Source organism: Chelonoidis abingdonii, chromosome 26 (genome assembly GCF_003597395.2).
Source record: "Chelonoidis abingdonii isolate Lonesome George chromosome 26, CheloAbing_2.0, whole genome shotgun sequence".
Lineage (NCBI taxonomy): Eukaryota > Metazoa > Chordata > Testudines > Testudinidae > Chelonoidis > Chelonoidis abingdonii.
Genome location: NC_133794.1, coordinates 4,381,507 through 4,404,386, shown reverse-complemented (window position 1 = coordinate 4,404,386; position 22,880 = coordinate 4,381,507). Strand labels below are relative to the sequence as shown.

Here is a 22,880-nt window from a genome sequence, read left to right as displayed (position 1 = left end):
CCCTCGGATTAGCTATCTGACGCGAAGTTACCCGCCAGCCATGGGGTTACCTGACTTTTGCAGGGCTGCCTGCCTGCCATCGGGGTATCAGTCTTTTTTCTTTGCCCGCCCTGCAGGCGAGATCAAGGTCGATGTTCCGTGTGGGAAAGAAGAACCAGCCCGCATGTGCCCCAATGGGTCAGAATGCCGTGAGTACTGGGAAGGCCCGAATTATGGGATCACGCAGTTCGATAACATCCTGTTTGCTGTGCTGACTGTCTTCCAGTGTATCACCATGGAAGGGTGGACCGAACTTCTTTATTATGTGAGTAATATGGGCTCTAAGGCCTTCACTACCTGGCATCTGGGGGGCATGAGGGGTAAGGGGGTCCCTGCATAAATTGCTTTTCGTTACGTGGATAAAGAAGCTGTGCTTAGCGATCTGAGCATAAGACTGAGAATCAGGACTGTTGTGTTCTCTTTCTGAGTCTGCAGCTGATTTACTGTTTGGCCATGGGGGAGTCACTGCCCTGCTGTGCGTCAGTTTTCCCGTCTGTAAAATGGGGGTGATGATCTCACAGAGTGAGTTTGTTAATTAATGGTTGTAAAGCATTTTGATCTGCCTGCTACCCACACTGACTCTGTACTGCAGGGTCACCGCACCCACCTAGCACGGGTGTCATCTCTATACTTCAGGACCATTGAATCCACCAAATATGGACACTAGCTCTACTGTGCCTGCCTGCCCCTGCCCCTGCCCCTGCCCCTGCCCTGTAGAATCAGTGCAACCCCTAGAGAGAGGCACAAATCTTCTTGGCCAAAACAACCCGTTTCTCAGCTCTGAGTTACGTGAGTGAGACCAGAACAGACCTGGCTGTTCACGAGCCCTGAATCAAGTGGGGCATATTCTCAGGTGGGCCGGTAACCATCACCCCAAGGCAGCCAGCCCCCAAGCAGCCCTGGTGCTGGGACCAAGAGGCATCTTGTGGCTGACATGTGTCCAGACTCCAGAGGGAGGCTCGTGGCTTCTCCCGGACTGCAGTTATGAAGCCGCTAGGCAGCAGTGCTCAGCCTAAGGGGAGCCTGCTTCCAGGCTGCTGACAGGCTGCTTCTCTCTCAGCATTTTTTCCCTGATCCAAAGTGCAGTGGGGTCCTTACTACCAAGAGGCCAGGCATGCGCCTGGCCATGTGTGCAGAATTAATGAGCTGGGGCATTCTGCTGAGTCAGGGAGAAGGATGAAGTGCTCCACAGAGATGGGAGGGTGGAGGGAGACAGAGGAAGAGAAATAGAGAGAGAGTGGTGCCTGGCCTGGAGCCCGTCGGCCTCGTGGGAGTTGGAGAATAGGGGATGAAGCTGGGCCTGCCTGGTGGTGGATATAGGGAGAAGGTGCCAGATGGGGCCTCTCACATGCGCAGCCAGGGGGTGCTGGATTGCTGGGGTTACCTGAGAAACCCAGGTGACAGAGATGTGTGTGTGAATGAGACAGAGAGAGTGACAGGCCCTTTCAGGGCAAAGGGGACCAGCCCTACCTGTGCCGTAATTAGTTGCCTTAGCAGCCTGAGGGGGTGGGGCTAATGGGATGGGTTACCTGAGAACACCTGGATCTTCTAAAAAGGGCTGAGCAAACTGAGTTCCAGGGAATTCTCTCTCGGGGAGACAGGTTGGCCTGGGTAGAAAGTAGGAAGTTCCTTGGCAGGGGAGGCAGTAGGGAGCTGCTAGGATAAAGGGCCTCCAGGGTGAAAGTCCTGGGGTGTAGGGCTCAGCTAAAAGCACCAGTTAGTGCAGAGCTGTCCCGTGCCATGAGGGGTGCTCTGGAGGGGTTTTCAGTGTGGCTGAGTGTGTTAGCTTGCAAGAGGGGAGTTCATTAGTGAGCATGGCCCTGTAGTGTGTGAGTGGCAGTGCAGAACTGTTGAGAGAACCTGTGAAGGGAGCATTGTGGAAAAGTAGATGTGTTCATTTGCAACTGTGTAAGTGCTGGGTTATGGTAGCATGGCTGTAATATGTCTGTGTATGTTAATGCTAAAGTGTGTAGATGTCTGAGTATGTCTGATGTGTGCAAGGACAGCCCTGTGGTGCGTTAGCACGTAGCTGGGCTGTAGGATCTTGGGTTTAGCTGTCTGGGTATGAGACTGAATAGGGCGAGAGGTGCTTTGAATGGTGACCTGGCCAGTTAGTTCTGGGAGGAGACCATGAAGGAAAGCCCAGGGTGCAGTGGGAAATTGCCTTGATGATTCAGAAGGGGGCACTTCTCCTGTCCATTAAGGGCTGTTGAGCTCAATGCTTTGTTTGGGAGGGAAGCTGTACGTCACAGCATCTGCCTTTGGGATAAAATACTACAGTGAGATCACTGGAATCCCATGGCTCTGTCCCCAAGGGTAGCTGCCTTAGCCCAGGGTCCTGCTCAAATTCCATTCGGCCTGCCCAAACCCTCCCTTGAAATCTGTGCGTGACACAGGATTTGTCTTTGCTTTCTGCCAAAAACTTCTATGCAGTGTTAGTGTAGGTTGTTAAACAGCTGCCATGCTCCCCCGCAGAGGTAGCTGCATTTTGGTGGTGGGTGGCAGATCCTTCTCTGGAGACTATGAAGCACTTGGGGATGGAAAACGCAATGTAAACATAAATTATTCCTAGTTCCATGAGCTAATTACACTAATGCAGGAGAGAGACCTCGTGTCCCAGGCCCACCGCAGCGGGAGCAGCGCTGCCTGCATCTCTCTCTAGTCCCCAAAGGCTTCCAAGTGGATTTGTAGCAGCCAGCGTTGCTCCGTGAGTCAGCCGTTGTCAGCCCCTCCAAACTGGTAGCGGTTTAGGATCTGCTTTGCGCCAGCCTCTTGACAAGAGCTGACCTTCCAGAAGCATTGGGAGTCTGCTGCAGGTGGGAGCAGGAGGAGCTCCAGAATGGAGCCCTGCAGTAGGATGGGGATCCTGCAGGATGCGTTGCCAGGACTGAAGACTAGTCCCACGCGAGGCTCTGCGCCAGCACCTATGCTGGCTTCTGGACAAGGGCTTTACGTGGGTGTGCACTGACTGCTGTGGATATGGGAGGGCAGGTGCACAGGGGATGGGATTCACATCCAGGGAATAGGCTCTATTCAGGTTCCACTATGGAGCCTTTTCCCTCCTGGTTCCAAGCTGGCCCGGGACAGGGGCACAGGCTGGCTCAGGAAGGCAGGGAATGTGTCACTGGGCCTTTCCCTTCTGGGGGGGTGCACCTCCAAACTGGCCCCATGTCAGTGGGACTGGCTGGCTTGGGGGGCTGGGGAACGGTTCACAAGGCCTTTCCCAGCTAGATGGTGCAGCTCCAATCTAGTGCCCAGGAGGCTGGGGGATGGGATATTGGGGCCTTGGTTTGAATTCAGCTCTATTCACTAGTGACTGAGGTGCGCTACCATTGGTCCCGAGGTGAAATTAGTTCAGTGGGTCTGAGCCCAGTTCCTAGCAGCTGCATTCCTATGTCCTTTCTCGCCCGCAAAGCTAGGTTCCCCCAGGAGAGGGCTGAGGCACAGCAATAGGGGCATGAGCATGAGAGGGAAGATGCTATGCTGTGGATATTCTCCAGAGGGGAGGGTTAATGACTTATTGCTCCAGCGAGCTCTCCTGGCTTCAATCCTGAGCACAGACTTCCCCTTGGGTATTGGGAAAATCATCCTGCTGTGCTTTGTGCCTCAGTTTCCCCATATTGGGTATGGTCTCCACTTACCTCCCCCGGAGGTGAGTTCATTAATTACTTTGCCATTCAAGGCCCTTGGGTGATGATGCACCTTAATTAAAATCTCACAAGCCTCCAGCCCACCTTCTGCTTCACGGCAATAACCCAGATGCCCGCAAGCCAGCTCACATGGCTGATAGAGCAACGGTCATAGGAGTAAATGCAACTTCCCCATCAGCTCTGCGCCGATGCGTTTGCCCCTGTGATTAGGGGATAAAACAACCCATCATGGGGTGCCTGAGACCCAGAACCCGCCATGGTCCAGCAGGGGGTTCAGTTGAGCCAATCCATCGTTGGAACAAGCCTTTATGACGCATTCTGTCACCGACAACCCAGTCGCTCTGGACCATCCCACGAACTCCTGGCCTCGTGGGTAATTGCTTCCTCTTAACCCCCCTCCTTTTCATCTTCCTCACATGCCTTTTGTGCTAGATTGGAAAGGAGCCCTGGATAATTAACCAGCGAGTCATTTCTTTCCGGCCTCTTGCAAAGGAGGAGAGCAGAAAACGTGTGCATCATGTACAATTGTCTTACCACCATCCAGCACCTGCTGCCCCATCCCAAGCTGTGCTGTGGGGCTGATGCTGGCTGCGAAGCAGCTGTTGCACCCCCCACCCAGACACAGCTGCATTTCAGCACAGAGGATTCTGTTGTTGTTTTACAGTCTAAGGGGGGCGGGGAATAGACACTGAACCAGCCGAACCATTGGCAAGAGGCAATGGCAGTCTGCCTCTGAGTGGGAGCTAAATTGCCAGCAGAATCGGGAAGCAATCCCTGGGGACAGGAGGGCTCAGAGGGCTTGGGGTGTGACAGGGGTGTGATCCTCAGCTCATATAGACGTACCCCTGCTGCCTCTTGTGCAGATAGCGCACTAGAAACATGACTGTGGCAATGTGGGCTGCAGGGGCATGCGCTTGCTGCCCCAAGTATATGCCCACAAGTGGGTTTGTGCTCGGGGCAGCTGGCTCATGCTGCCGCTGCCCGTGCTACCATGGCTGCTCTACTCAATAAGCGTCTGTCAGCCCCGGCTCCTAGTGCAGGTCCCGAGTCACCTTGGCCATCTGGCAGGACTCAAGCACCTTGTAGAATTCAGGTCCCTTCAGGATGGGAGTGGAGAAGCTGCCCTAACTCGGGGCTTGCTGGCTCAGCCCCCTGCAGTTACAGGGAGATTGTGGGCATGGCAGAGTCTCTGTACAGGCCCTGAGGCCCCTTCACATGCTCCCCACTCCCCAGGCACCACTGTCACCAGCCCCCCTCTGCTGTGCTCTGGGCCCTCGTTAGACTGAGCAGCCAGGAGACTGCTGCTCGCTTTGTTCCTTGGCCTATATTTAGCAGTGAGAAATGGGGACAAGGAATCTTTAGCAGCTCGCGGAGCAGAGGCTTGTAAAGTGCCCCATCCCCTCTCCTGCCCCTCCAGCCCCTGGCACCACAGAGGGGAGAACAAAGAGGCCAGTCGGGAGAAGGGTCCATTAGCACCTTCCCTGGAGCAAACCTGTGACCTGCTGCTAATGTCGGCTTTCAAGGCACAGGTTCACTCTGAGCTCCACGGGGCAGTGGCTGTGGGAGGGAGCCAGCAGAGTGGCCTGTGATTTGTTTGCAAGCCGCAGTTAGTGGCAGGGTGTTAGTGGGAGGAGTATAACCTAGCAGGTAGAGCAGGGCTCTGAGAGTCAGGACTCAGGACCCTGGGTTCTAGCCCTGGCTCTGGGAGGCACATAGGGACATCAGCTGGGGCGTGTTCCCCCCATCCCCTGCCAAGGTGCCCCAACCTGAGGAGCAAAACAGGTAATCAGTCCCCGTGGCCTGTTCTGTCTGTGGCTTCTGGTGGGGGCAGGGGGCTGTTTGTGCTAACCCCACTGGTGATCATACATCCCATTTTGGCTGAGAGGGTCCCATTTTTTAAGCTCTGTCCCAACTTTTTGGCAAAACTTGGCGTTTGTCCCATTTGCTGTTGCCAGCTGATGCCCAGTTTTGCCAAAAAAGTGGCGTGCGCCCCCTAGCACAGGATGGAGGAACATGCAGGGGGTGACAGCTCAGGTGAGTAGTTCTGGCCAGCCCAGCCCTGTGTGGGCGAGGGGCAGGGTGTAGCAGCTTGGGTGAGGGAGGTGAGCATTGTGGGATGGCCCGTGGGGGGTGAGCAGCATGGTGGCTTGGGCCAGCCCTGCATGGGGCAGGGGTTCAGGCCAGTGGCTGATGCCAGCTCGGCCAGGGGGAGGGGCTTCAGGCTAGCCCCAGCTGGTGTCCAGTTTTCCCTTTGGGGAAATACGCTCACCTTGAGCCTAGCAGGGGCTGGGCAGCAGACTCAGCTCTCTTGGAAGTGGGCTAGGAGTGGGCCTGCTGAGTTGGCTGGCTGCTTGGGGTCCGTGGTCAGCGGCCCCTCCTCGGAGGGAAGGAACAGCCTGGCCCTGGCAGCCCGCACTGGCTGAGTCACTCCCTTCTCTCCCAGAGCAACGATGCCTCAGGGAACACTTGGAACTGGCTGTACTTCATCCCCCTCATCATCATTGGCTCCTTTTTTATGCTGAACCTTGTGCTGGGGGTGCTGTCTGGGTAAGTGCGTGGCCCCCTGCCCTGGGCTGCATTCCCGACTGACTCCCAGGGGCCCAGAGTGCGATGTAGGGCATAGGGCATGGGTCTGGAGGGGAGTGGGCTCTGCTGGGTACAGTGGAGAGGCCTGGAAGTCGGGTTTCCTAGGTTCTGTCACTGACTTGCTGCATTAGCTTAGGCAAGTCACTTCTGTGTTCTGTGCCTCAGTTACCCCACCTGTGAAGTGGGGAGAGTGACTGACCCACCTTGTAAAGAGCTGGGAGGTCTGCAGAGGAGACGTCCTAGATGCAATCCTCCGGGACGGGGTCACAGCAAACCCAGGAGGCCTTTGTCATTGCTGCTGTTGGATTCCCGGGCACACGCCCTGCATCCACAGCCATGCTGCTCACCCGCCTTTCAGCCAGAGACATGGATACACGGACACACGTGTGGGTGTGCATGTCTCACACTGTGTGTACACCCCTTACAGTCCATGTAGGTACATGGGCTCACACATGGGCACCCCTTACACAGGTGCGCGCATACTGCATAGACAGACACTGGTCACATACCAGACAGGTGTACACACCCTTCTCACACATGTACACACACTGGCACATTCTCAGGGGAGGAGGTGCATTCTGCCCCCTCCTCGTGATACCACCTGCTCGGACATGTGCAAGGCAGCCTGGCAGACAGTTTGGCTGTTTTGATGCCTGCAGGGAGTTTGCCAAGGAAAGAGAGCGGGTGGAAAACCGGCGGGCGTTTCTCAAGCTGAGACGGCAGCAGCAGATTGAGAGGGAGCTCAACGGCTACATGGAGTGGATCTCCAAAGCGGGTGAGGATGCCTTCCTGGCACAGCGCAGGCCAGGGATGGGGAGAGCATGCTTTAGTTCTTAGCTGCAATGCACTGGGGGACCCTGGGCAAGTCCCTGCCCCTCTCTGGGCCTCTGCCCAGCAATGGCAGATGCTGTTTCCCTGACTCTGGGAGACGTGTGTTGGGTCGGTTCCCATCCTGTGCCCTGGCTTTCACTTTGAGCTGCCAACACACCCCGGGGGCTCAAAGGCCCAGATCACCAAAGGTTCTGCAGCACCTTTGAATCATTGGGAGTGAGGTACCTGAACACATCTCTGGGGCTGGGCCCAAAGCTGGCATGTGGAACAACACCAAGATCTGCCCGAAACCTTTCGATGAACCCAGCCTGCCAGGCTGCTCAGCAGGGAACCCCGGAATCTGAGCGAATAATTCCCCTGGCTCTGATCTTTGTTGAAGCATCGTCTGCTCTTCCCCTCTCGCCCCTCCAGGGCAAGGTTATGGGGTCACTGACCAGTGGCTAGGGGTAGGGATGGGTGTCCTGGCGGGGCTGAAGTGAATGATGCGGGCCCCACACCTCTTTCCATATTCCCAGTCACTCCTTTCCACCCCAGCCCTCCTCCTTCCCGTGCCATTCCTGTCTGCCTGCCCCTCCCTAGGGCCTTCCAGCCAGCACGCTGCCTCCTACGTGCCCTGGGGAGAGGTGCCCTGTAGTAGAGGCCTTTTGGCCATGGGGCTGATTTCTGCATTGGACCATGGGCCCCCGCCCCCCTGAAATGTGGTAACGTAGATGCCCTTCGCTCTGGCCCTCGACTGTAGCAGCCCCAGCCCGGCCCCATCCCAGCACAGCTTGAGAAGGTTTCCCCAGAATTCCAGGGGCATGTTGTTGTCTAGATTAATTCCCGGTTCTTTTCCCTCAGAAGAAGTGATCCTAGCGGAGGATGAGACGGACGAGGAGCAGAGGCTCCCGTTTGATGGTAAGCTGTGTGTCCCTGAACCCCGAGTGGCTGGAGAAATAGCGGCTCCCCTGGGACTTCTGGCCACAGCTGCAGTAACAGTGGGCTGTCCAGGGGGCCGGCTTGAGGGTTCCGTATAAACAGGTTTTGTTCATCTGTCCATGATCCAAAAAGTTCCGTAGATAGAAAAATAGTAGAGAAATTCTGATGCAGCCTAGTCCAGCAGGGGGTGCTGTAGGGAGTGGGGCAGGAGCACTGGCTGTGGGGGGAGCTCCCGGCTTCTCCAGCTCCTCTCCGAAGTGGGTGTTGCAGGGAGCAGGGCAGGATCACTGAGGGGGAGCCCCTGGCTGCTCCAGCCCCTTCCAGCTGGGGCACTGAACAGAGTCCAACTGGGAAACCCAAAGGATAATGTCTGTTTCTCTTGCCATGTTCCTATTGTTGGAGCTCTGCGGAGAGCCACTATCAAGAAGAGCAAGACAGACCTGCTAAACCCGGAGGAAGCAGACGATCAGCTGGCCGACATCTCCTCAGTGGGTAGGTCCGCAGCCTTGTGCGTGGCCAGGGGGGCCACCGTGTGATGCTGGGAAGGACAAAACCTGTCAGCCGCTGTGATGCTTCCCAGGGCTGAGTCACCTCACCCCCACTTGTGCTTAGTGTTAAGAAATCATATCTGTGCCTGCAATGGACCAGCTCCCTGAAATCATCAGCCTTTGGCAGCACAGGCACCGCTCCCCAGGCCTCGCTCTGTCTGAACAGGTTAGCGATAGGTATTCCCTGACCCCCAGGTCCTCCGAGTGCCCCTGTTCCACTGAGCATTCCCACAACTCTGAGACTGGCTGTTCCCAAAGGAGTTGGACACACCAGCTTAATAGGTTCTACTCAGGATCACCACTTAGCTGAACACACTTTGAGATAGACAGTGAAAACAAGAAGAGATTGACATGATAGTGAGTAAGAATATCAGATGGTTATATATAAAACAAAATCATAACACACTTTCTGGAGACTAACCTTAACGGGCAGGGCACTCCCCTGTTTCCTACATGATACCTCAAGTTCTCTCCTCAGTTTGGTTAAAACTCGTTCTCCTGAGATCCAAGCCCACCCACCAATTGTTCTCACCAGTTAAAGGAATAACTGGGAGTTCACCTAGCTTCAGAAGTTCATTGTCTTACCCATAAACTCCTGCTGGTTTGTGTTTTCCTCCAGCCCCCATAATCTGTTAATTTGCGTTTTGCTCAGACTGTAAATGGGCGTCTGTTGTGTGCCAGACAATCTGCAGTTTGCACATGCCCGGCTAGGGGAGAAGCATCTCCTTTCCCCTGCCTGACAGGCACATGTGGGGCGCCTTTTGGTGACCTGTCAACTCACAAACCAAGGGAAGATCAGTTTTAGCATTTACACATCGCTCCCTGCGTATTCTCCATAAGTACCTCTTGCAAAGATTATGAGGATGAGTGATGCAGGCTTTCAGTAGCGGCCTTATGTGACCCCTTTTGGGTGCACCCAGGGATCTGTAAAGGCAGCAAAGAGTCCTGTGGCACCTTATAGACTAACAGACGTACTGGAGCATGAGCTTCCGTGGGTGAATACCCACTTCGTCTCATGCATCTGACGAAGTGGGTATTCACCCACGAAAGCTCATGCTCCAGTATGTCTGTTAGTCTATACGGTGCCACAGGACTCTTAGTCTGGATCTGTAAAAGCAGCAAACATGGCTACCCCTCTGATACTTGACACCAGGGATCCCTGTGGCCCTGTATACTCCAGGGCCCTCTCCCAGTTGGCATCCGGAGGTCCTTGGGTCACGCTGCAGTTTCATTTGGATGCAAGGTCCTTCTCTTGCTGTCCTACAGAGGGGTTAGGAGGCTGACCCCAGTAAATGCACGGAGATCCTGGGCCTGGCTGCCATGTTACTCAACCGGGGAGTTGGTGGAGAGTCAGGAGGCCCAATGAACTGCCCCCCCAACACCTGTTCCAGCCACGTTGGGGCCTTTGCCCAGGGGGCTGCTCCTAACCTTCCTCTCTTCCCTCTACAGGTTCACCCTTTGCTCGAGCCAGCATCAAAAGTGCCAAGCTGGAAAACTCCACCTTTTTTCACAAAAGGGAGAGGAGGATGCGTTTCTATATCCGCCGAATGGTCAAAACTCAGGCCTTTTACTGGACAGTCCTCAGTCTGGTAGCACTCAACACATTGTGTGTTGCTATAGTACACTACAGCCAGCCAGATTGGCTATCTGACTTCCTCTGTGAGTATGGCCCCCGGCCTGAACACATGCTTCTTTCTTTCTCACATTCCTGGATGGAGAAGTCATAGAATCTCAGAGTTGGAAGGGACCTCAGGAGGTATCTAGTCCAAGCCCCTGCTCAAAGCAGGGCCAATCCCCAGACAGATTTTTGCCCTAGATCCCTAAATGGTCCCTCAAGGATTGAGCTCACAAACCTTGGGTTTAGCAGGCCAATGCTCAAACCAATGAGCTATCCCTCCCCTCTTCCCTGTCCTTGATGGCACGGCTGTTTAACTGCTGGTGCACCCCAGCCCTGCAGGTGGCTGCATTTCACCACTGGGGGAGGTGTCCCGATTACGGATAGCTGCTAAACAGGTGCCACACCCCCTGCACCAGAGGATTTTGGTGGAGATGGACAGTCTCTCTATGTGAGTGTCTATCAGATGGCAAAGCCCTCTGTGATCCTTCGCGGTGAGGGCACTCTAGGAATGGAAGAGATTATTAGTGTGTCATTCAATGGGCAGTTTAATTTCTGGGTTTCTCTTAGTGGAGAGAGCAGCAAGGTAGGAAAGAGCTGGCAGGGAGATCTGGGCAGGTCTGAGCCATCTCTCTCTCTCTCTCTCTCTCTCTCTCACACAGACTATGCAGAATTCATTTTCTTAGGACTCTTTATGTCCGAAATGTTTATAAAAATGTATGGGCTCGGAACGCGGCCTTACTTTCATTCCTCCTTCAACTGCTTCGACTGCGCCGTAAGTCTGCCCATGGGGCCTGGGCTCGCTTGCACCTGTTCAACCAGGAGCCGCTCCATCAGGCCGTATTCTGCTTTCAGTTGCACTGGTTTAAATCTGGAGTAGCTCTATTGGATTCCGTGGTTTGTTACACCCGTGTAAATTCAGAGTAACTCCCTTGAAGTTGACTTCACTGGAGTTAAGCGGGATTTACAGCAGTGCAGCTGTGATCAGAATCTGGCCTTGTGGAGTTACTGTGGATTTACGCCTGCATGGGGTCAGGCAGGAGTGTGTCTGTGAGTGTCTGTATGCTTTTGTACATGCTAACGGGTGGGTATGGGGGGGCAGGGTGAGAGTGCATACACAGAGGTGAGCATTGGCAGGGGGTGTACACATGTGCCTGTGATCATGTTTGTGCCCTTGGGTACGGGTGTTGAAGTGCCTGTGCGTGAATACGCAGCCTATCCTGAGCGTGCTGTCAGCCCTGGGGTGGTGGGGGCCTCAGCGCCAAGGATCCCTGCACATCAAGGCCCAGAGTTTTTCGTAGACCACTAATATGCTCCTTTGCTTTCTGGCAGGTTATCATAGGGAGCATCTTTGAGGTGATCTGGGCTATCATGAAGCCTGGAACATCCTTTGGAATCAGCGTGTTACGAGCTCTCAGGTTATTGCGTATTTTCAAAATCACAAAGTAAGTTCTCTTGTACGTTTTAGGGACACTGGAAGCGTGTGTGTGTGTGTGTGTAGGTAGCACGCTTAGGATTGCCAACAGTCCCTTATTACAAGGGATGTCTCTTGTTTTTTCATTTCTGTACAAGATTGGGAGTTGCTGAGTGCTGCAAAAAGCAGCAAGAAATACCCCCCCACCCCGAGTACTGCTCACTATTAATGATAACAATAGTGGGAGGAGGTGTGGGGCAGGGGTGCTAAGAAAACGGTCTCTTATTTTGTAAATACAACATTGGCAGCCCTAAGTTACCGCGTGTGTATGTAGTATGCATACACGTGCTCGTGTGTGTTTGTGTGTCCGTTTGTTGGTGTTCACCATTAACTGTGAGCCCTAGGCTGTGCCATGACGTATAAACCTCTAAAGGCACATTTGGGTTTGTCTCATGCAGCCGGCAAATAACACGGCGACAGGCACAAGCGCCCAGTCACACGTGTGCACCTGCCCACCGATATGCGTGCACTTACCTGCTGTCACCCAACCATACGCTGCCAGGGGCTCACCTGTGGTTCCTTTGGTCTCTCTCCGCAGGTACTGGGCTTCCCTACGGAACCTGGTGGTGTCTCTCCTGAACTCCATGAAGTCCATCATCAGCTTGCTGTTCCTTCTCTTCCTCTTCATCGTCGTCTTTGCCCTTCTGGGGATGCAGCTCTTTGGGGGCCAGTGAGTAACTGGGGGGCCCCTCCAAGCCAAGCCCTCTGCCAACCTGTTGCCTTCCCAAGATCCCATCGAGCTCTGGGACTGGAATACTAGTGAGCTGGTTACAGCCAGTGCTCCTGCATCGCCTCCTGCAGAGAGAGGCTGGGACTGCAGTAGCTGGGAGTTCCTCCTGCAGCCAGCAGTTCTGCGCCACTCCCCTACAGCCCCGTCTCCTGGGAAAGGCTAAACTTCCTGACTAAAGTTTTTCCCTCTGACATGGCAGGCAGATAGGGTGTGTGTGAGTAACGTGCCTGTGTGTGTTGGTTTGGTGTTTCCCCTGCGCAGGTTCAGTTTTGACGATGGGACCCCTTCCACCAACTTCGACACTTTCCCGGCAGCAATAATGACAGTATTTCAGGTACAGGCTCCATTGCTCGGTCAGTGTTCCAGGCAGTGAGAGCTGGGCAGGGAAACAGGGAGAGGCATCACTGCATGAACCTAGGGAAAGGCCCTTCTGAAGGACACTTACAAAGGGGAAGTGATTGTCATTCACTGTGTTAAAAACCCTTCGTTTTCTTGGGGGCACCTATTGAACTCAAATGCCTACTGAACCCTTTGGGAGGAAACACCCTGCGTTAAAGATGCCCCACTATTTTCATGACAGGCCAAGAAAGTTCCCAGGCCCCATTGCCGAGATGTCCAGTAAGCCATCCGGCAAAACCGGACTGGACCCACTCCCCCACCCGCCTCCATTTGGGAGGTGCAATGTTCACCGTGGCTCAGAGAGGGTTGGAGACTTGTCTTCCCATCTCAGTGTTGGTCATGGGGGGTGGCAGGTGCCCCTGAGCCCTGCCTGAAAGGATTCTCTGCCTCCTGTGGTGCCTTGTTCTTTTCCCTTTCAGATCTTGACTGGCGAAGACTGGAACGCGGTAATGTACGATGGTATCAAATCTCAGGGCGGAGTCCGTCAGGGGATGGTGTACTCGGTCTATTTCATTGTTCTGACCCTGTTTGGTAACTGTATCCTTTGCTTGGTGGCCCCAAGAGAGAAAGAAATCAGGTGGGAGGCTCTAGTGGGAATCAAACGCCAGCTCTGGGAGGGGAGCGGGGTCTAGTGCTTAGAGCAGGAGGGGCTGGGAGCCAGGACTCCTGGGTTCTGTTCCCAGTTCTGCCTCTGGAGTGGTGTTCTTTGTGGGCTCCAATGCATTAGAAATGGCTAGCAGCCTCGATAGGCAAAGCGAAGACAGTGATTCTGAGCCTGGAGCAGCTGGGGCTTGGAGCTGTGAAACTAGCCCTTGGTACACCAAGCCAGTCCGTGGCTGGGAGACCTGCAAGGAAACCCCAGGTGCTGCGGGCACAACAAGTGCTGCATGTGCATCCCAGTCCACGCCCCGCATACTGAGATAGCCCTGGGAGTAAGCTGAAAGCCAGGTGTGGCTTGAGCTGGGGCGAGGATGGCTGCCCTTGGCCTCAGAGGTGTTTGGAGCTGGAGCGGCTGGTGGCTCTGCCTTGACTGGGTGACCAGATACCCTGCTGAATGTGTTTTTAGCTATCGCTGTGGATAACCTGGCTAACGCACAGGAGCTCACCAAGGTGGGAGCTGCTTCCCTGGCCCACCTGGCAGGGCAGGATGATCGGGGAGTGGGGTTTCAGGAGCCCTGAGTTCTCAGAGCGGCCCTAGGGGCCCCTTTAGAAGACTTCCCTGGGGAGCGTTCTGATGGCTGAAACATGAGCAGTGTCCTCGCAGGGGTCGGCAACGTGTCCATACACAGACACAAGTGTCCACGGTAAAAATGTTCAGGTCCGTGGGGGCGCTCATGAGCGGCTCCCTGCAAGCGGCTCCCCATCCCTGCTGTTGCAGGTGGAAGCGCTGCCAGGCAGCTCTGCATGCTGCCTCTGTCCCCTCTCCCCGAGCGCTGATTCCACAGCTCCCAGCCCATTGGCCAGGAACCGCGGCCAATAGGAACTGTGGGGGCAGTGCCTGCAGACGGGGCAGCGTGCAGAGCCGCCTGGCCACACCTCCGCATAGAAGCCGGAGGGGGGGACATGCTGCTGCTTCCAGGAGCTGCTTGAGGTAAGCGCTGCCCGGAGCGTGCACCCTCCCATATCCTGTACATCACCTCCCTGACCCAGCCTTGATCCCCCTTCCGCCCCCCGAACCACTTGGTCGCCACCCGGAGCACCCTCCTACACTCCAAGCCAGTCATCTTCAGCCCCACCCCAGAACCTGTACCCCTAGCTGGAGCCCTCACACCCCCCCTACCCCGTGCCTCAGCCCGGAGCCCCCTCCCACCTCTCGCCAATGTCCATCACTAAGTTTGGTAATTTTGTCAAGCACGTGGTGGTGCTGACCCCTTGTTCTAGCTGCGGAGTGGGCTAGGGGCTGAGGCGCTAACACTGCTCCTAGGAATTAAGACTCTGCTGAAGGCTGAAAGGCCAGGGGGAGGGACAGAGGCATTTTAATAGCCTGGTGAGCCTTGATGCTCGAGGCAGGCTCCTTCTGCCTATTTCACTCCCTCTTTCTTCCCCCGTCACCTTTTCTTCCTTTCCAGCGCAGGAGCTGCCCCAGCCCCTGGGTTTTCTGGCTAATCTTCCATCACTTATTTCCTGCCTCTCATCCCCCAGGAGCTTGTCAGACTCCTGGCTCCATTCTCAATAAGAGAAACACGCTCCCCTGTCCACCCCTCAGCCCCAGCCTTTCCTTTGCCCTAGAGGGACCTTGATCACACCCAACTCCCTGGAGTCCATGGTAGTGGTGGCATCAGGATTCCTCAGCTGTGTGTCATAGGGCCTATACAGCTAGCCGCTAGGGATGATGTATTCCGAGGGGTTTTCCCCTTCCTCTGAAGCAAGAGAGACCAGCTACAGCTGGAGACAGGACATTGCTTGGGGTGGGCCCAGTCCGCCGAGGTGGTACAGAGATTCCTGTGTCTAAATGCCAGGCTGGTGGGCCTGGGGTCTTCAGATCTGGGGTGGGGAAAGGACTCTTGTGGTTTTTTCGATTTCCTCTGCAGCATGGGGGGTGCCCGCTGGGCTCACCTGGGCTCACCTAATCCGTTCCCTGCCATCGCTGAGGCTTGGGCACTGGCAGAATTTGTTCCCACCTGTTCTCTGTCCACGGCACACACCAGTTCAGGCTCCTGAGGGCTGGGATACTTTAGTCGAATCCCAGTTGCTGGGCTTGCTGTGTGGGTGCTGGTAGTGCCCTGTGCTAGCCAGGAGCTTGCCCCTGAGGAGCTGATGGTCCCGTGGTTTGGCCTTGGGCTCCTGAATTCTCCCTTAGCCCTGGAGCGGGAGGATGGGCGTCCTAGCCTTGCGGCCACTTCCGGCTGGGGGCTGCACGTATCACCCTGGCTCTTGAAGCATGAGTCTGCTGAGCTCACAGGCACTGACTTTGTCCTTTCCCGGGGAGTGCTAGACCCCTGCTCCACCCTAGGCCTCACCCCCGCTCCACCCCTTCCCCCAAGCCCCACCCACTTCTTCCCGCCCCGCCCTCGGTTCTCCCCCTCCCCTCCAGAGCCTCCTGCACGCCAGCTGATCCACGGCAGGAGGCGTGAGGAGGGAGGGAGAGGCGCTGATAGGGTGCTCAGCACCCACCATTTTTTTCCCCACGGGTGCTCCACCCACAGAGTCAACACCTATGCATGAGCTGTTTGCCAAGCCAGCAGCAGGCCTGTCACCCCCTGTGTGGCGTCCTCCCCCTCTAGAGGGGACTGAGCCACCTCACCAGGCGGGGTGAGTTACATGCCAAAGGGGCCAGGAATCAGGGTGGGGTTGATGGGGAGCCAGCGCCGCTAATGCTCGCCCATGTCTGTGCCGTTCAGGATGAACAAGAGGAGGAGGAGGTGGCCAACCAAAAACTTGCACTACAGAAGGCCAAGGAGGTGGCAGAAGTGAGCCCTCTGTCTGCAGCCAGCATGTCTATAGCGGTGTAAGTGCCGTAGGTAGCGACATCGGCGGCCAGGGCACGTACCGGAGCCCAGGCTCTCTTGCTCCATGACACTGTGACTAACCACGGGCTGCTGAGCCTCGGCATCAGCTCACGTTGCAGGATCGGGTCTCAGGACAGCTAGAAACAAGGAACGCTCAGGACTGCAGTGCGCTGTGGGGAGCGGGGCAGGAGCGCTGGCTGTGGGCAGAGCTCGTGGCTACTCTGTTCCTAGCCCCTCCCAGCAGGGGGCGCTGTGGGGAGTGGGGCAGGAGCGCTGGCTGTGGTGGGAACTCCTGGCTACTCCGGGTCCAGCTTCTCCCAGCAGGGGGCGCTGTGGGGCGCGGGGCAGGAGCGCTGGTTGTGGTTGGGATGGAAAAGTAGCTCAATTCTAAAGGTGTTTCAAGAATCTGTCCCTGTTTCGGCTTCAGGAAAGAGCAGCAGAAGAACCAAAAATCCTCCAAGTCTGTCTGGGAACAGAGAACGAGTGAGATGCGGAAGCACAATCTGCTGGCGAGCCGGGAAGCCCTGTACAATGAGATGGACCCCGAGGACCCATGGAAGGTGACCTATGCCCGGGCCATGCGGCCTGACATCAAGACCCACCTGGACCGGCCCCTGGTGGTTGACCCTCAGGAGAACCGCAACAACAACACCAACAAGACCCGGCCCAACGAGCCCTCTCTGGAGCAGCGCTTCAGCCAGCAGCGGGCTGAGGATTTCTTGCGCAAGCAGGCCCGCTACCACGAGCGCTCGCGGGAGTTCAGCAGCTCCCACAGCTACGAGCAGCCTGATGCAGAGGGTCTTGAGGTCCGACGGCAGCGCAGCGGGAGCAAGGAGACCAGTCTGAACCAGGACGGCACCTACCGGGAGCTGGACTATCCAAGCCAGGGATACGAGAGCAGCCGGGAGCAGGGCTACTGCGACAGCACCTCGGAGCGGATCAAAGCGGTCGACCTGCACCGCAGGCACCAGCACCGGCACGGGGGCAGCAAAGAGAGCCGCAGCGGGTCGCCCCGGATGGCCGAGGGTGAGCGGGATCATCGGCGGCACCGGGCCCAGCGCCGGATGGGAGAGGAGGGTGGCGGGAGCCGGGACGAGGGCAGCAAGGTGGAGCGGCGACTGCGGCACCGGGAAGGGAGCCGACCCCCCCGCGGGGATGTGGAGGGTGAGCAGCCCGACAGGGAGAGACGCCGGCGCCACCGGCACGCTGCACAGTCCACCTACGACACCGACGGCAAGAGGGATGACAGGGAGAGGCGGCACCGGCGCAGGAAGTGAGTGGGGGCACCTGGGAGGTGGAGTGGAAGGGCCCCCGGGCATGACAGCCGCTAGGGCTCAATGAGGCTGGGGGGACAGGGCTGGGGGAATTGGGAACTCTGCATCCCGATTGCCTCCCTTTGTACCATGGCAGAGGGGTACTGTGGGGAAAACGGGGAGCCAGATTGGGGTGGGGGGTTGTTTCAGAGACAGGGCCCCCATCTTCAGAGTGCAGGGCTCTTGCTCAGCCAGCAGTGGGCACAGGGCTGGGGCTGGAGAACGGGGCCAAGGAAGGAGCAAGGGGCAGGGAAAAGGGAAGCAAGAGGTGGAACCAGCTGCCTCCCCGGCCAACAGGGGATGTATCAGCTATCAAGCCCGAGGCCCTTCACCTTCCCCTCTCTGCTGATGGGAGCATTTCAAACAGACACCAAGGTCTGCTTGGCCATGTCCGCCTGACACTTGTCCCTCTGGGAACTGGGCCGAGACCCAAGATCTGGTTCCATACGGGCCAGCGAACAGCCATCCGAGACGGAGGTGATTGTCAGTCGTTGACCAGCACTGCCCACTTAACCAGCCAGTCCCCCACCATCACCCTGGGGCCAAATCAGAGCTGGTGCCCCTAGAGGGGAAGGTCCATGTCCCATTCCCTGATCACCTGAGCCAGCAGTTAGTGGGGCCAGAGCAGTAGGCTGTTCAGGTTGTTCAGAAGGGAGATGAGGCCTCCTACTTCATGACTCTGATCTGCGTCTTTTCCTTTGGGTTGCTGCCGTAGAGAGAACCAAGGCCCCAGCCCAGTGCCTGGCCCGAACCTCTCCACCACACGGCCGATCCAGCAGGACATGGGGCGCCACGAGCCACAGGTGGCGGAGGACATAGACAACATGAAGAACAACAAACTAGCCACCACGGAGCCCTCCACCCCCCTCAATGCTAGCCACCTCCAGAGCCCAGCCAAGGTGGGCCACCATGCGAACTGCATGGCCACCCGGGCATCCCACAACCTTCCTGGCACCCTGGGCCAGCCACCCCCTAACTCCCAGAATGCTGCCAACCGCCAGGCACCCAGCAACCTGCCCCAGCCCGGGCCCCCGAAAACCCCCGAGAACAGCCTTATAGTCACCAACCCCAGCACCCAGAACAACCCAGCCAAGGCTGCCAAGAAGCCAGAGCACACCACAGTGGATATCCCAGCCACCTTCACACCACCCATCAACAACACTGTTGTTCAAGGTAGGCACTGGATTGGGGTAGCCCCGGGGCAGAGCTTGATCCGCCCCCAGCATAGTGGGGAGTGTGTGAGACATAAAGAACAAAATTGTCAGATGCAGAGATGAACATAATTTGTTGAGGAAGGTCAGCATGGTTTTTGTAAAGGGAAATCATGCCTCACCAGTCTGCTAGAATGCTTTGAGAGGGGTCAACAAGCATGTGGACTAGGGGGATCCAGTGGATATAGTGTACTTAGACTTTCAGAAAGCCTTTGACAAGGTCCTTCACCAAAGGCTCACAAGCAAAGTGAGCTGTCATGGGATAAGAGGGAAGGTGCTCTCATGGATTGGAAACTGGTTACAAGACAGGAAGCAAAGGGTAGGAATAACTGGTCAGTTTTCACAAGGGAGAGAGGTAAATGGTGGTGTCCCCCAGGGTCTGTACTGGGCCCAGTCCTAGTCAACATATTCATAAATGATCTGGAAAAAGGGGTAGACAGTGAGATGTCAAAATTTGCTGATGATACAAAACTGCTCAAGATAGTTAAGTCCCAGGCAGACTGTGAAGAGCTACGAAGGGATCTCACAAATCTGGGTGACGGGGCAACAAAATGGCAGATGAAATTCAGTGTTGAGAAATGCAAAGTAATGCACCTTGGAAAACATCATCCCAACTCTACATATGAAATGATGAGGTCTAAATTACCTGTTATCACTCAAGAAAGAGATCTTGGAGTCATTGTGGAGAGTTCTCTGAAAACATCCACTCAATGTGTAGCAGAGTCAAAAAAAGCGAACAGAACGTTGGGAATCATTAAGAAAGGGATAGATAATAAGACAGAAAATATCATATTGCTTCTGTATAAATCCATGGTATGTCTACATCTTGAATACTGCGTGCAGACGTGGTCGCCCCGTCTCAAAAAAGATAGATTGGATTTGGAAAAGATTCAGAAAAGGGCAACAAAAATGATTCGGGGGATGGAACGGCCGCTGTCTGAGGAGAGATTAATAAGACTGGGACTTTTCAGCTTGGAAAAGAGACGACTAAGGGGGATATGCTAGAGGTCTGTAAAATCATGACTGGTGTGGGCGACAGGGGATGGATCACTTGATGATTCCCTGTTCTGTTCATTCCCTCTGGGGCACCTGGCATTGGCCACTATCAGAAGACAGGATACTGGGCTAGATGGACCTTTGGTCTGACCCAGTCTGGCCATTCTTATGTGTGGGAGTGAGATCTGTGGGGGCATCTCTCCTGAGATTCAGGGCTGGTCCCAATTTAGCGGGGGAGTAGCCCATGTCCATCAGGTGGGGCCTCTAGCATAGGCGCTGACTCCGTGGATGTTCCAGCCCTGGAGCACCCATGGGAAAAATCAGTGGGTGTTCTGCACTCACCAGCAGCCAAGCTGCCCCGTCCCACCTCCGCTTCCTCCCCTGAGCATGCTGTGTCCCCGCTCCTCCGCCAACCTCTCAGCACTTGACACCGCCAAACAGCTGTTTGGCAGCATAGCAAGCTCTGGGAGGGAGGGGGGAGGAGCGGGAACGTGGCGCGTGCAGGGGAGGAGGAGGGGCCGGGGTGGGGACTTTGGGGAAGGGGTTGGAATGGGAGTGGGGCAGGGGTGGAGTTGGGGTGGGGCTGGGGGCAGAGTGGGGTCAGCAGAAGTTGGCACCTCTGGCCTCTAGGAGATAAATCAGCCCTGAAGGGATGAGAGCTCAGCCATTGGCAGAGATAGGCACCGGTTGAGTGGGTCGGTGCGCCGAGAGGGCACAGAGAATCCTCTGTCTAGATGTTGGGCTGTGGGTCTGGCTCACATGCTCAGGGTTGCCCGATCTGGGGTGGGGAAGGAATTTCCCCCAGGTCAGATTGGCAGGGACTTTGGGGGGTGGGGCTTCACCTACCTCTGCTGCGTGGGGCATAGGGCACCTGCTGGGTCCCTCTGGCCGGGTCTCCTAATCACTTCCCTGCCATTGCTGAGGCTTCACGCACTGGGGGTGTCTCCAGCTCCGCGGGCCTCTGCCTGTGGCCACCACGGTGTCATCTCTTTAGTCCTGCTGGAGTCTCTGGGTCAATGGCAGTGACCACACAGGTCAAGCGAGATGGTCTGATGATCCCTTCTGGCCTTCAGTTCTGGGATACTCTGACCGTGTATTGCCTCTTGGAGCCACACAGCGCCACAAGGGCGTCCCTTGGAGACACCCTGTGTGGGTGTGTGCGCGTGTGTCTGTCCCCAAGCCTGTGTGTGTGCGTGTCCCTCCCCAAGCCCATTTGTGGGTGTCTGTCCCTGTCCCTGTCCCTGAGACTCTGTGTGTGTGTGTGTGTGTCCCCCCGAGGTGTGTGTGCGTGTTCGTCTGTCCTTCCCCAAGTCTCTGTGTGTGTGTGTCTGTCCCTGAGCCTGTGTGTGTCCATCCCCGAGCCCCTGTTTGTGTGTGTCCGTCCCTGTCCCTGAGGCGTGTGTGTGTGTGTTTGTCTGTCCCCAAGGCTGTGTGTGTGTGTGTCCGTCCATGTTCCTGAAGCTCTGTGTGCACGTGTCCCCGAGGGGTGTGTATGTATGTGTTCATCTGTCCATCCCCGAGGCTCTGTGTGTGTGTGTGTGTCCCCGAGGCTCTGTGTGTGAGACTCACCTGATCTCTCCTCCTTAAGGAAGGTTAGGGAGCTCTCTGGCCTTAACCCTAGCCCCAAGCACGGGAGGCAGCGTGCCATTAGTGTTAAAGAGCGATGCAGCCCAGGGCCCCCAGAGCCACGCTCCCCATTGGCAGCACTAGTCTCGGGTGACCTTTGTCAGGCCCGGATCTCCCTGCCCGTGCCTGCAGAGATGACGCTAGCTCCCCTGTAGGCTGACAGGAAGGCAGCGGCTGTGCCATGTCTGGTTCCGGGGTCCGTGCTGACCACTTCCCTTCCCTTCGCCCTTCTCCCCTATGCAGTGAATAAAAACGCCAATCCAGACCCACTGCCAAAGAAGGAGGAAGAGAAGAAAGAGGAGGAGGATGGTGAGCAGGAGGAGAATGGGCCTAAGCCCATGGTTCCCTACAGCTCCATGTTCATCCTCTCCACCACCAATCCGTGAGTACGGCTCTCACCGGGGCGGGGAACGGAGCAGGCAGGCGGTGGGCACATGCCAGGAACAGAACCACCCACCCCTAAGTGAGGGCAGGAGGCCAGTGGGCACCCAACCCTCCTGTGTTTGAATTCCCTGCTTCAGACTGGCCTGGCAGGTGGGGGGACCCCAACAGCATGGCATAGCTGGCCAGGTGCATTGTGGGAGTTGCGCCTTACTCTGAAACATCAACTATTGATCATGGCTGAGGGTCAGCTATTGGCTTCATGAACTGTGATCCTGATCTGGTGTGGCAAAGAGGGGGGTCTGCTGGCCCAGAAGGGCCCATTGGTCTGCTGCAGAGTCGGGGGGATACCAGCCCGGAGGGGTGCATTGGTCTGCTCCAGGGTGGGGCTGGATATCAGCCCAGAGGGGCATATTGGTCTGCTCCAGGGTGAAGGGGATATCAGCCCAGAGGGGCGCACTGGTCTGCTCCAGGGTAGGGGGGATACCAGGCCAGAGGGGTGTATTGGTCTGCTCTGGGCGGGGACACAGTGAGTCTGAGTGCCCCTGGCCCTGAGTGCCATGTGCCGTCTTTGCCCGGCCCAGGTTCCGCAGGCTCTGCCATTACATCGTGAACCTGCGATACTTTGAGATGTGCATCCTGATAGTGATCGCCATGAGCAGCATCGCGCTGGCTGCCGAGGACCCCGTGCAGCCCAATGCTACCCGGAACAACGTAAGTCCTGCTGCTCTGCTGAGCTGAGTCCGCCCTACCCCCACGGAGGCTGAGGGCTTCTGCCTTTCTAGGTAATGGAGTCAGAACCTATCTCGGATGTCATGGGATAAAAGGGAAGGTCCTTTTGTGGACTGAGAACTGGTTAAAAGACAGGGAACAAAGAGTAGGAATAAATGGTAAATTCTCAGAATGGAGAGGGGTAACTAATGGTGTCTCCCAGGGGTCAGTTCTAGGACCAGTCCTATTCAACTTATTCATAAATGATCTGGAGAAAGGGGTTAAAAGTGAGGTGGCAAAGTTCGCAGATGATACTAAACTGCTCAAGATAGTTAAGACCAAAGCAGACTGTGAAGAACTTTAAAAAGATCTCACAAAACTAAGTGATTGGGCAACAAAATGG

At 56.1% G+C, this 22,880-nt stretch overlaps 1 protein-coding gene across 1 annotated transcript in view; it reads left to right on the top strand.

Annotated features, from left to right (window-relative positions):
• Positions 1-22,880, top strand: part of CACNA1A (calcium voltage-gated channel subunit alpha1 A) — a 148,377-nt gene that overhangs the window by 60,590 nt on the left and 64,907 nt on the right. The window contains exons 6-22 of the mRNA XM_075061097.1: positions 117-304; positions 6,133-6,236; positions 6,935-7,050; positions 7,947-8,003; positions 8,427-8,516; positions 10,022-10,231; positions 10,850-10,962; positions 11,520-11,632; positions 12,200-12,331; positions 12,653-12,725; positions 13,210-13,327; positions 13,833-13,900; positions 16,132-16,238; positions 16,667-17,512; positions 18,268-18,725; positions 21,629-21,767; positions 22,351-22,480. Of these exons, the coding sequence (XP_074917198.1) occupies positions 117-304; positions 6,133-6,236; positions 6,935-7,050; positions 7,947-8,003; positions 8,427-8,516; positions 10,022-10,231; positions 10,850-10,962; positions 11,520-11,632; positions 12,200-12,331; positions 12,653-12,725; positions 13,210-13,327; positions 13,833-13,900; positions 16,132-16,238; positions 16,667-17,512; positions 18,268-18,725; positions 21,629-21,767; positions 22,351-22,480 (3,062 nt within the window). The remainder of the gene's footprint in view (positions 1-116; positions 305-6,132; positions 6,237-6,934; positions 7,051-7,946; positions 8,004-8,426; positions 8,517-10,021; positions 10,232-10,849; positions 10,963-11,519; positions 11,633-12,199; positions 12,332-12,652; positions 12,726-13,209; positions 13,328-13,832; positions 13,901-16,131; positions 16,239-16,666; positions 17,513-18,267; positions 18,726-21,628; positions 21,768-22,350; positions 22,481-22,880) is intronic.